A 13,614-nucleotide genomic window follows, 5' to 3' on the forward strand; every position below is an offset into this window, starting at 1 on the left:
AACACAATGTTTTAAACCAAACTACCTGACAATTTCATTTACAAAAGGAAATTCTTTAAGACAAGAAATAGACTACCTCACGTATTTTTTTACTTAATTTTTAAAAAAGTTTTGCTTAGTCTTCAAAACATGTTGTAAATTATGTCCGTTGAACAGTGTAATTTAGAAAGCCACAAGATCACCATCCACCACTGTAAAGACACCTAGGTTGACTGCTTGTCTAGGGAAGCCTGTCCTGCCATGTGTGCTCTTTTTCCTAAGCCTCTCGATTTTCCTGATGTGCCCCCCAGTCTGAAATGTGCACAATCCTGCATCTTCCCTTCATTCTGACTGGTCCTGGAGTTATTCTGCAGGACAGTCAGGAATCTGGCTTTTCCTCCTCAGCGGCAGTCCCTCACGGAGACACAAAGTCCTTACGCTGTCTACAAGCTGCCACCACCACTGATGCTGAGACTAAAACTTTTAACATTTTCTTGGTTTACTTTCTGTGTTTCTAAATTTCCAAGATTTTCTACAGTTAGTATATCTGACTATTTAATCATATAAGGCAACAAATATCATTTTTAAAAAAGGACACCCACCATATGAAGCTCTACGAAGCAACACGATGTAAAACTCAAATAACGTTGGGCGTGATGGTGCACACCTTTAATCCCAGCACTCCGAAGGCAGAGGCAGAAGGATCTCTTGTTAGTTCCAGGCCAGCCTGGTCTACATAGTGAGTTCCAGGCCAGCCTGGTCTACAAAGTGAGTTCCAGGACAGCTGACACTACATAGAGAGACTCTGTCTTTAAAATAAAATAAAAAGGGTTGGGGAAGGGGTTGGGGGTTTAGCTCAGTGGTAGAGCGCTTGCCTAGGAAGCGCAAGGCCCTGGGTTCGGTCCCCAGCTCCGGAAAAAAAAGAAAAAAAAAACAAAACAGTAAAAAAAAAAAAAAAAAAACAAAACAGTAAAAAAGGGTTGGGGATTTAGCTCAGTGGTAGAGCACTTGCCTAGGAAGCGCAAGGCCCTGGGTTCGTCCCCAGCTCCGAAAAAAAGAACCAAAAAGAAATAATAATAAAATAAAATAAAATAAAAAGACTTAAATAAAAAGCCAGGTGTCTGGGGATGTGCCTTGGGAGTAAACGTACTTGTAGAGCATACAAGAAGGAAAATAAGGGGTTGGGGATTTAGCTCAGTGGTATAGTGCTTGCCTAGAAGCACAAGGCCCTGGGTTCAGTCCCCAGCTCCGAAAAAAAGAAAAAAAAAAAAAAAGAGGGAAAGTAAACAAAACTGTGCTTAACTCGACCCTCAATTATGCATGCACATATGGTGTGTTTAATAAGCACAGTATTTAAATAAGTATCTTTGCCTAGAAAACAATGGTACTAGACTTTGGATAAATATTAGAATCATTTAGAGCTCTCAAAGAGCCCTGATGCTGGCTACAGAGATGGCTTAGTAGTGAAGAGTTCTTCCTGCCCCTCCAGAGAAGGCAGGTTCAGCTCCCAGCATCTACCTGATGGTTCACAACTGTCCAAAACACTAATTCCAGGGGATCTAACACCCTCTTCCACCCTCCGTGCATGGGGCATACATGTGGTACACATATATACGCACTGGGAAAACACTCATGAACAAAAAGAAAGTCTTCATGCTCAGACCACACCTCAGAACAGTTATTCCACATCCCCCATGAGGGGACCAAGGTGTCAACTCCTTTAAAGCTCTTAGGGTTCATCCAAGGGGCAGCCAATCAGAGACACTGCTGTAGGAGGATCCACTACCAACAGTAGTTGCTTCTAAGCAGTTAGCTTAGGGTATTTTTGCCTTTTTTGTCTTTGTTGTTTACTTTTTATACCAAGTAAGTATGAGGTGGGATGGCCAGGTCTCTTCCCTGTTACCTACCTCAGGTGGGCTGCTGTAGAGAGTCATGGGACTCTGACTAAAGCCATTTGGCTTTTCTAGTACCACCTGTTTGAAGAAAAATAAAATCAGGAGTTAAAAACAATTTAACCGGGGTTGGGGATTTAGCTCAGTGGTAGAGCGCTTGCCTAGCAAGTGCAAGGCCCTGGGTTCGGTCCCCAGCTCCAAAAACAAAAAAAAAAAAAAAACCAAAAACCAATTTAACCAAGCAAATAATTTTGAAGCATTATATTTTAAGATGTCAAATGGTACAGACCAACAAGATGGCTCAGAGGCACTTGCCACCAAATCTGACAATCTGAGTTCAAGCCCCAGAAACCACCTAGCAGAGGAGAAAACTTGCTTCCTACAAGTTGTCCCTGGCATCTACATGTGTGTTGTGATGTAAGTTCATGCACATATGCATTCACATGCATGCTCATTCACATGCAAAATAAATGTGAAAACACTTTTTAATCTTATAGGGAAAGAGAGAGGGGAAAAGGAGGGAAAGAGGAGGAAGCATGAAAGGGGTGGAATAGGGACAAACAGAAGAGAAGAGAGGAGCAAGGCAGGGAGACAGATTTCCACTGCTCCATGAGAAAACAGAAAGAGGGCTGTAAAATGGCCTTGAGGGAACTATAACCTGTGGGGTGGATCAAACAGACCTCGGGCTAAAGCTGTGTGGACTGGAAAACGTGTGAGACACATCCCACCCAGGAGTACAAGCCGTCACATGCCATATACACCACGCTCTCTTTGCAGTAGGGATCCTGACAGGTTTTGGCCAAGCATGAATCAAGAAAGGAAGAAGCTCTTCCATGATCCCATCTAACCCAAAGCCAGACCGCTCACCACGTGACAACCTGCTATTTGTGCCAACAAGAGGCCTGGACACTGTGGCCCGACTCTTGACTGAGCACAAAATGTTCTGGTGCCTCCCACCAGACAACTGGCCTCCACAGTCCTGCTTCAGCTAAAGCAAAATAAATCTGGAAATGATCACAACACAAAACCCAGTCAAGCCCACAAGGAACTGGGCTGGAGAGATGGCTCAGCAGTTAGGAGCACTGACTGCTCTTCCAGAGGTCCTGAGTTCAATTCCCAGCACCCACATGGTGGCTCACAGCCATCTGTATTGGGATCTGATGCCCTCTTCTGGTGTCTCTGAAGACAGTGACAGTGTACGTACATAAATGAAATATATAAATCTCTAAAAAAAAAAAAAAAAAAAAAAAGACTACAAGGAACCCATCTGGCACCAGCTACTAGGCCACTATTCCCTTCAGAACAGGGAGGGGGCTTCTGGAGAAAGACCACCTGACTCAAAGCAAAAGGCAAACAAAGGAGACAGAAGTCTGCTCTCAGGAGCCCAAGTGAAAGGTAGAGAAGACATTCCCTACTTCTGAGAACATTCCTTTCCTGGAACTTTGAAAAAGCTAGAATCCCACACTACCTTCTCAGAGATTTATACAGTATTTGCTCCTACACTATTGCTTCTGCATCCTGCATCGTAGGCCAGGCTAAGCACAGGGACAGGATGGTGGACCCCTAAGGAGTTTCCCAGCCCAGGGCTGAGACAGGACTGGATCGAGACTTTGGACTGAAGAGGGAGCAGCACTTGCAGAGGATCTGACTTTGCTTCCCAGCACCCACACGGCAGCTCATAATCATCTGTGACGTCAGTTCCGGGGATCTAACACTCTTTCGGCCTCCTGGGAAACTAGGCACATGCATGGTACATAAACACAGGCAGGGAAACACTCATACACATAAAATAAAAATAATAAATCTTAGCAGGGTGTGGTGGTGCACACCTTTAATCCCAGCACTTGAGAGGCAGAGGCTAGTGAATCTGCAAGTTACAAGCCATCATGGTTTACACAGTAAGTTCTAGGATAGCTAGGGCTACAAAGAAAGACCTTGTCTCGATAGATAATAGATGATAGATAGATAGATAGATAGATAGATAGATAGATAGATGAAATGGAATAAACACACAAGCAAAAATCCTTGTTAAAAAAGAGACTTTCGGGTTGGGGATTTAGCTCAGTGGTAGAGTGCTTGCCTAGCAAGCGCAAGGCCCTGGGTTCGGTCCCCAGCTCAAATAAATAAATAAATAAATAAATAAATAAATAAATGAATGAATGAATGAATGAATGAGACTTTCATTTTACTTAGGGTCACCCAAGTTCAGCAGGATCAACTTATAAGAGTTTGGATCCATGGCTGATTGTCTCCGACTATGTGCTGGGAAGCCTGTCTCGGAGAATTCTCAGGAAACCAGATCCCTGATCCACTCTCCCTTCCTTACCATGTCCTGAGAGTCAGCACCATTCGAAAGTACCTGTATCTCCTGCTGATGCAGGGGGCCTCCTGGACTCCTGTCAAGCTTGCTACTTATATCCTCCCGGAGCTTCTGCAGGCAGTTCCTGGCCTGGGAAAAGAAGGCCAGACACTTGAGATTCAGGGCAGGGAAAGTAAACAACCTTTGGGTCACTGGCTGCAGACAGAGGAATTGTGTTCAACTGGGGTGACAACCCAACCTGTCTTGTACAAACAAGATAAATTAATCCCCTCCTCTGGCAGCACTGTCATGCTAGTTCAAAAGACATGTGATACAAAAGACAAATAAGATGTCTAGTATGGAATCCAGTGGTAAGTGCTAAGGAGAGGAAGAAGCCAGGCAGGGGCAGGGAAAGACTGAGGAAGATGGGATTAAGACCAAACAGATCACAGAGTTGGCTAGGTACAGGATACTTAATTATTTGTTGATTAATGGGTAACAAAATCAGATCTCTATGAGGTCAAGGCCAACCCAGTCTGCATAGAGTCCCAGGACAGCCACGGTTCCACAGAGAGATCCTGTCTCAAAAAACCAAGTAACAAATAGAAATATAGAACTAAATATAATTTAACACATAGGAAGGTACGGGGGCACTTCAGTGACATCAAAGGAACAGAAGGAAAAACTATCAGAACCCATAAAAGAAGGTAGCCCTGAAAATCTAAGGCTCAGGGAATCTAGGCGTTCCCTCCAAGGAAAGGGTCCACACCTCCTGGATGTACTGGACCTCACTCTTCAGCTGGTTGATGTTCTTCTCGTGGATCATCTTGTCCCCAGACCTCCCTTTCAAGTACACCTGCAGAAAGGATGACACTGCTCAGTTAAGAAACACACAGCCCAGGGGCTGGGGATTTAGCTCAGTGGTAGAGCGCTTGCCTAGCAAGGACAAGGCCCTGGGTTCAGTCCCCAGCTCTGAAAAAAAGAAGAAAAAACAAAAAAACAAACAAACAAACAAACAAAAAAAAACCCCCCACAGCCCATACCCAGGAGGGAGGAAGGAACATACTGTCCCCACCTATTTACCTGGTGACTATTTGGTGATTTGACTTAGCAGAGCTAAAAACAGATTCCTATTACTCTGTGTGGCAGTGCCGGGGACCAAATGCAGGCCTCACTCATTCCAGACAAGTGCACCAACTGAGAGAGGGACTTACTGCTCTGCTCAGCATTTTCCAGCTGAGGAGACATCTCTGACTGTTAGAATACACCTGTGTTCAGGTAAGTATTAGATATGGTTGCAAAAGAATAAAAATAAACTCAATATCCAATGACAGGCAATTAACTCAATAAATTATAGTAGGTCTTTAATGGACTATTATGCAGCCACTAAAATGCCAGACGCAGACACAAAAGATGTTACAATGTGTCATAAGTATGGGAGAAGATGTCCCAACAGAGTATAGTTACATAATTTGATTTTCTTTTTTTTAAAAAAAGGTATACCTTTCTAGGAGGGTATAAAACAAGATGTTTACAATAATTACCCTGCTAGATTATGGGATAACACTGTCCTCTAAAGTAAGTAACGGCACTCGGTTTGGGGAGGAAGAAATGTGCCTATTTGTAGATGGCAGAACCTTCCAGAGAGAACAGCCTAAGAAGCCCTATTGATGACAACTTTAGAGTAGCAAGGCTAAAGACATGACCTCAGTGTACACCAGGCGGTCTCCCTACATTCTAGCAATTAGCAATCCAAAGATGAAATCTCATTTACAGGAGCTGGAGAGATGGTGACTCAATGGTTAAGAGCACTTCTCTGAAACCATGAGGGCTGGAGTTCAGATTCTAGCACCAAGGTGTCAAGCTGGCTTCCCCACAAGGACCTGTGACCCCAGCTCCAAGCAGGCACAGAAGGGAAGATCACCAGGGCTTGCTGGCCACCCTTAGCTGAGAACGCACAGGCCTCAGGCTTAGGGAGAGACCCCTGCCTCAAAAGAAAAGGCAGACAGTGGCACCCAATGGCTTCTTCTGGCATTTGCATATGTGTGCAGGTACAAAAGTACATGCATCTACATATGGTCACACTGACAAGCTCACACAAATAGATACATAAAATAATATGTTTCATTTACAGCTGGGTGTGGGAGCTCACACTTGTAATCCTATCACGTGGTAAGTTGAGGCAGGAGTTCTAGGCTAGTCTGAACTACAAAGTGAAATCCTATCTTAAAAGTAGATTCCAACACTGGGTATGGTGGTGCATGTCCTTAAACCCAGCACTTGGGAGGCAGAGGCTGCAGAATTAAGAGTTGAGGCCAGCATTACATAGCAAGTTCCAATCTAGCCTAGCCTATAATGTAAGACCTTACTTAAGAATACAGCAAAATGAAAAAAAAAAAAAAAAAGAATATAGCAAAAAAGGGCTAGAGAGATGGCTCAGAGGCTAAGAGCACTGACTGTTCTTCCAGAGGTCCTGAGTTCAATTCCCAGCAACCACATGGTGGCTCACAACCATCTGTAATGGGATCTGATGCCCTCTTCTGGTGTGTCTGAAGACAGCTACAGTGTACTCAAATAAATAAAATAAATAAATCTTTTTAAAAAAAAGCATATAGCAAATGAGGGGCTAGAAAGATGGACCGACAGTTAACAACACTTGTTCTTGCAGAGCAGAGGACTGAGGTTTGGTTCCCAGCACCCATATGGCAACTCACAGCCATCTGTAGCTCCAGTTGTAGGGGATCCTGATGCCCTCATCTGATATATGTGGGCACCAGGCCAGATATGCACTTGGTACACTGACATAAATTGGAACAAAACAGTTGTGCACACAGAACAAAATTAATAAATCTAAAATAAATATTTTTAAATGGTAAACGAAAGTTTTCTAATTTTGAAATTTATGAATTAGTTACTGTAAAAAAAATTAAAGAAAATCTTAAAAAAAATTAACTTCATTCTTTATCCCATCTTTTTGCACAGGAAGACTCAGATAGTTCCCTCCCAAACTGAACCACGGATTCAACCCATCTTTATTAAAACTCTAGCCAGCTCCTTTTAAGAGAGATTTACTTATTTATGTGTATAAGTGTTTTGTCTGCATGCATGTCTGTGTACCATGTGCCTATGAAGTCAGAAGAAGGCGTTGGCTCCCCTGGGACTGTGAGCCACCATGGCTTCAGGGAACTGAACCCAGGTCCTCTGCAAGAACAAACAGTTCTCTTAACCACTGAGCCTTCTCCCCATCCCCTCAAGCTGGCTTCGTTGCAAAAACTGGTAAACTGAGCTTAAAGTTTACAGAGGGATGTTAGGAACCTTGAGCATCAATCAAAAAACCTTAAAGGACAATTTCAAAATTAGCCTAATCAGGATGGCACTGTCATATGGACTGATGGGCAGATTAGAAGAACCACTGTTACAAGCAAGAAAATATGCTAAGTGCACGCATGGAAAGGTCACACTGAGTCCCATTAATTAACATATTAATTAAAAGTAGACATTTTTAAGAAGGAAACAAACTGAAGAAAATAGGTGTCACATGTTATTGATTCCATATATAGAAAAATCCAAAACGGGCAAGAATAGAAAGATATTATGCTGCAGCCAGAGCTGGAGAAATAACTGGAGATGATTCTGAACTGAAGCCAAACCTCGTGGCATACATCTCAAGCAAGATCCAGGACTCAAGAGGCTAAGGCAGAAAGGAGACTGAAAATTTGAGGCAAAAATGAATTACACGGACCTAGTCTTTAATTAAAAATAAAACAAAACCCCTGGAATTTAAAGTGATGATATTTGAACAACTCTATGGCTATACTAAAAACCACTGATTGACTATTTTAACTAAGTTCACTGTGTCACATGTAAATTATCTAACTATATATTATAAAGTTATTTTTATTTAAAAAATTATTTTTTATTTATATGCATGTTGGGGTTTTGCCAGCATGTATGTCTGTACACATGTGTCAGGTGCCCTCTGAGGCCAGAAGAGGGCATTAGATCCCCTGGAACTGGAGTTACATACAGTTGTTAGATGCCACATAGGTTCTGGGAATTAAACCCAGGTCCTTTGGAAGAGCAGCCAGTGCTCTTAACCTCAAAGCCATTTCTCTACCCACAGATTTTTTAAATTTTAGCCACATGTATATAATCTTGTGTCTGTGTAGGAGTCTGTGCACATGAGTACAGTTGCCCAGGGAGGCCAGAGGAGGGCATTAGATTCCTTGGTGCTGGAGTTACATGCAGTTTTGAGCTGTCTGACATGGGTGCTAAGAACTTAACGCAAGTCCTCTGCAAGAGCAGTAAGTGGTGAACCACTGAGCCATCTCTCCAGCCTCCTCTAAAGCTATTTATGAAAAAGAAGGAAAACTGTTCATCCCCATGCCTGGGGCCAGGTTCAGCCAAAGTCACTCACTGTAGACTCTGGATTTTGGGTGTTAAAATCCCTGAAGACGAGCAGGAGCACCCTCCCTTCTCTCCCACCTACAAGCTCTCTGTCAATCAGCAGCTCCCTCTGTGCTGCACCTGAGGGGTAAAGCAGACAGAAAAAGGGAAAGTGGCCTGGGCTCACCTTAATAATCTCTTCATGGCCATCGTGGGACTCCACCAGTTCTGAAGCCAGAGAATGACCTGAGGAGTGGCCAGACACCATGGCATAGGTCTTCTTGCCCGCCTGCCAGAGAGACAGAGAGAAGTGACTCAGAAACCACACAGCAACCAGGACCTCCTGCCCTGACCCACACGACCTACAAGAAGCTTCAGTCTGACTTCTTTCCCCTCCAAGAGCAGACAGCCACACAGCAACAAGGACACGGGACAAGGAACGTTAGTAGAAAACCTGGGTTAGCTTTCATTTTAGTGGGGGAGGGGGTCTCCCATTTCCCGAAGCATGAGGCTGAGCTAGCTGGGTGTGTCTGAAAGGAGATGCTCTCAGGCTTGCAGCAACAGAGGTGGGTGGCTCCAGGCAACACCTGGGTGAGGGATCAGCAGCAAGAAAGAACTGGCTGAGAGGCCTTGCCCTGCCCACAGACACCTTGATACCTTCTGGGCTATGTGCTCAAGTTCATCTCCTGTCAGTTCACTCTGGAGAGGCAGCCTGAGAATGTCCACGCTTTCCTAGTAATAACAACAACAGCAACAGTGACCCCTCACCTTTCAAGCCCACAAGAACAGCCAGCCCAAGTGTTCTCTTAGCAGGCCTGTCTATCCCTATCCAAAGACAGTCCTAGAGCAGTGTGCTCAGCTTGTCCAGTTTCAGGTCGCCCTGGGTAGATAGGTCTCTAACAGGTCTCTGTCCACACAAGCCCATGGATACAAGCCCATGGCTCCATGTGGCTCCTGGGTATACCTCGATTCTCAGATCACAGGAACACAGGGCATAGATTACTCTTCCTCAGTCAGTGGAGAAATTATTCCTGGACTGCCGTCTCTAAGCCAGTAATTTTTTTGTTTGGAGCTTGGGTCTCATGTTGCCCAAGATAGCCCTGAGCTGCTGATTTTCCTGTCCCCGCTTTGCCAGTGTTCAGTCTGCAGGTGCACCCTACTGTACTTGGCTCTTGACACCAGAATGTCTACTCCTGACAACCAGCCAGGAAGTTTTTGAAACCCAGGATAAACCCTAGAACCAAACAATAATGTACTAAATCCCAAGTTGGAAATGAACACACACACACACACACACACACACACACACACACACACACACACACACCCTATGATTTTAGCGTTTAACAGGCTGAGGCAGGAAGATCATCGATTCAAGGCCAGCCTGGAGTAACACAAGAGAGACATATCAAAAACAAAAACAAAAACAAAAACAAGGCAAGCAAACAGCAAACAAAGAAACAAAAGCCTGACTCCAACAGAGCCTCTATTAGCCATACGGAAGTTGTACAGATTACAGACCGCAGGATAATGAGTACTGATTCTGAGATCGCCTAATTTCAAAGGATGAAGGAGAGTTTCCAAACACCTGTGGGGACAACTAAAATCTCAGAGAGGAAAACAAAAGTGAGAGAAAAGTAGGCTAAAAATTTAGGATGCATGAGGGACTTAGACACTCTGAACCTCAGGTCCAATAGGAAAAAATGAGGGCTTGAACGGTCAAAGTGTGACAGCGAGAGGGTGGGAGGAGAAAATGGAAAGCCCTGTTTCCTTTCTTTCTGTTTTCCTTGCAGTGCTGGAGATGGAACCCAGACTGCCTGCCTATGTTAGCCCTCTACTACTTGACTGCATCCCAAACCTCAGAAGATGGGTGCTCTGGGCATCCAGGGATGAAAGCATCCTTGAACTAGTGTCGGAGGCACAAGCAGGTAGATCTGAGTTTGAGGTCAGATGGATCTACATAGAAAGTTCCAGGCCACAGAGCTAGCTAGAGTGAGACCCTGTCTCAAAATAAATAAATTAAATAAAGAAAAATAAAAGATATTTTAAAAAGAAACAGATTTGCAGACCCAGTAAGATTGACCAGCATATAAAGGCTCTTGTCACCGAGCATGGTGACCTAATTCAATCCCCATGATCTCCATGGTAAAAGGAGAGAACCAGTTCCTGCAAATTGTCCTCTCACCTCCATGCATGAACATACAACCCCCCACAAATACATAAATTAAAAAAAAAAAAAAAGATTAGCAGAGGGGTTGGGGATTTAGCTCAGTGGTAGAGCGCTTGCCTAGCAAGCACAAGGCCCTGGGTTTGGTCCTCAGCTCCGAAAAAAAGAAAAAAAAAAAAAAAGATTAGCAGAATAGATGATAGTGGTGTGTGTGTGTGTGTGTGTGTGTGTGTGTGTGTGTGTGTGTGTGTGTCTGCATGTGTGCGTGCACGCAGGAGTGCATTTGAAAGTTCAGGTAATTTCCTCAACTACTGCCCACCCCCATTTTTGGGAGTCTCACTGTGTAGTCCTAGCTGTCCTGAAACTCACTATTTAGAGCAGGCTGTCCTTGAAGTCACAGAGATCTGCCTGAGTCCCCCTTATTTTTGGGGTCAAAGGTAACTCAGTAAGCCTGGAGGTCACCTACTTGGCTAAGCTGGAAAGCCAGCAAAGCACCTCCGAATCCTCCGGTCCCCAGACTCGAGCACTGAGACTACAGGCAGGTACTGCCATCAAGAATCAAACTCGGGTTCTCCTGATTGCCTGGCAAGTATGTCTCCCCTGCTCCAAGAGGTGTTTTTTGTTTGCTTGTCTTGCTTTTAAAGATTTTTTAAAATTGTATGTGTATGAGTGCTTTCCTTCACATGTGCGTGTGCACCATCTGTGTGCAGTGCCACTGGAGGCCAGAAGAGGGCATCAGATTACCTGGAACTGAAGTTACAGAGCGTTGAGAGCCACCACGTGGGTGCTGGAAACCAAACCCAGGTCTGGTGCGAGAGCAGCCAGCGCTCTTAAACTCGAGCGTCTCTGCAGCCTCCCTGTCACAGGTTTTCTAAAATGACACATTCCCACCAGCAGTGATAACTGTGCGGCACACGCTGCCTAGTGTTAGCACACGATTAGCTGATTATCATCTCACACTAATCACATATAACAATTTTATCTGTCCTTTAGAAAAACCCGGTATGTCAGGGGTGGTAGCACTCGCCTTTTTGAGACGAGTTCCTACTATGTAGCCTAGAACCTGTTGCACAGACCAGGCTGGCCTTGAACTCACAGAAATCTGTCTTTGTGCTGGGATTAGAAGCACACACCACCAATCTCAGTCAAGGGAATTAAGACAGTTCTTTGATACACATTGATCTTACCAGTTAGTTAGAGAAAGGCAGACTTGTAAACTATAATGGCTGGTTTTAATTGTCAGCTTGACACAATCTAGAACACCTGGGAAAGGATAACAATGAGAAATTGTCTAGATTAAATGGTGGCACACGCCTTTGGCCAAAGAGTTCAGGATGCAGAGACAGGAGAATTGGAGGCCAGCCTGTCCACAATTACAGGACAGCCAAAGCTACACAGAGAAACCTTGTCTTGAAAAAAATAAAAAAAATAAAAAATAAAAAAAACCCACCAACAACATAGTATTTATGTACCGAGATATAGCTCACTTGTTAGAATGCTTGACAAGCATGGAAAAAGTCCCAGGTTCAGTTTTCAGTAATACATAAAACCTGACGTGGTGAAGGACACCTGTAATCCTCGCACCTGAGTAGTAGAGGCAGGAGGATAACAAGTTTGAGCCTGGACTACACAGTAAAATCTAGTTTTAAAGCCATCCCCCACCTGCAAGATAATGAAATGGACATTTCTAAAATCCCTGTAGCTATCAAAAGAATAAAGCAATACTATGAACAACTCTGAGCATAAACTTGATATTTAGATTAAATGAACCAATTCCTAAAAATGAGAGGAAAAACAGTAAGTAAAAACCTTCTACCATGCTTAAGAACACTGGCTGCTCTTCCAGAGGACCTGAGTTCAATTCCCAGCAACCACATGGTGGCTCACAACCAACCATCTGTAATGAGATCTGGTGCCCTCTTCTGGTGTGTCTGAAGACTGCTACAGTGCACTCATATACATAAATAACTCTTTTTTTTTAAAAAAAAAAGCCTCTACCACTATGAGCCACCCAGTCCAAAATGAGTAATGTGAGACTCTAGCTCCTGAGGACATCAGGTTATAACCTCGCCAGGCCTGGGGAGTTCTCTCCACGCCATCAGCTCATGGGCTGTTCAGGAAGTAGTGCCAGTTCTACACAATCCCACCCAGAGAGCAGGTGACAGTGCATTCATTCACTTGACGTTGTACGTATGGTGTTCTGCCTGCCCCTACATCCGTCTACCATGCTTGCATAATGACCAAGGAAGCCAGAAGAGGTCACTGCCTTGTGTGCTCGGAGTCAAACCCAGGTTCTCTGGAAGAGCTGTGCTCTGGCAGCCGAGCCATCTCTAGCCCTGTGAACTGTTAAATTCATAAATCCATTATGACAGAACCTTATTCAGCAATAAAAAGAAACAAATACTGATAGATGTACCTGAAATCTCCGGAAAGTCACAAGTATAAAAAAAAATAGAAATAGGAAGGTAGGTGTTATACAAGTCCATATATGTAATATTCTTGAATGAATGAGAAAGAAACGGAGGCACCCTCTTCCTGTAAGCAGCCTGCGATGACCTGTTGAAAATGGTTCACTACTCTCTTGATTCAGACATCTCTACAAAATTGGGCAAACCACGTGGTTTAAATCTTTGTGTTAACTTTAAGAATACTATGAAACTGTCCAGGCTATCGAAGGTTTGCATGTCCAAAAGCCATGGGAAACCGTGAAGTATCTGAAAGAGTCACTTTAAAGGGGCAATGTCTGCCACTCTGACATTACACTGCCGGAGTCAGTGGATGTGCCCAGGCTGAACAGTGGGACTGGGCAGAACTGGTGTTAAAAATACTGCTTAAGTTTTGATGCACATGCTTAAAAATGTCAGAAGTAACGCTCAACTTAAAGGTTTAGC

At 44.0% G+C, this 13,614-nt stretch overlaps 1 protein-coding gene across 4 annotated transcripts in view; it reads right to left on the bottom strand.

Moving 5' to 3' along the window:
* Positions 1–13,614, bottom strand: part of Tuft1 (tuftelin 1) — a 45,885-nt gene that overhangs the window by 17,148 nt on the left and 15,123 nt on the right. For 2 of the 4 annotated variants that reach the window (XM_006232890.5, XM_063282271.1), the window contains exons 2-6: positions 9,214–9,288; positions 8,744–8,845; positions 4,940–5,026; positions 4,231–4,320; positions 1,887–1,952 (exon numbers count right to left, since the gene is read on the bottom strand). In XM_006232890.5, coding sequence (XP_006232952.1) covers positions 1,887–1,952; positions 4,231–4,320; positions 4,940–5,026; positions 8,744–8,845; positions 9,214–9,288 — 420 coding nt within the window. The remainder of the gene's footprint in view (positions 1–1,886; positions 1,953–4,230; positions 4,321–4,939; positions 5,027–8,743; positions 8,846–9,213; positions 9,289–13,614) is intronic. The other 2 variants (NM_001360750.1, XM_063282272.1) reach the window with 1 other exon arrangement.

This window comes from Rattus norvegicus, chromosome 2 (assembly GCF_036323735.1).
Source record: "Rattus norvegicus strain BN/NHsdMcwi chromosome 2, GRCr8, whole genome shotgun sequence".
NCBI lineage: Eukaryota > Metazoa > Chordata > Mammalia > Rodentia > Muridae > Rattus > Rattus norvegicus.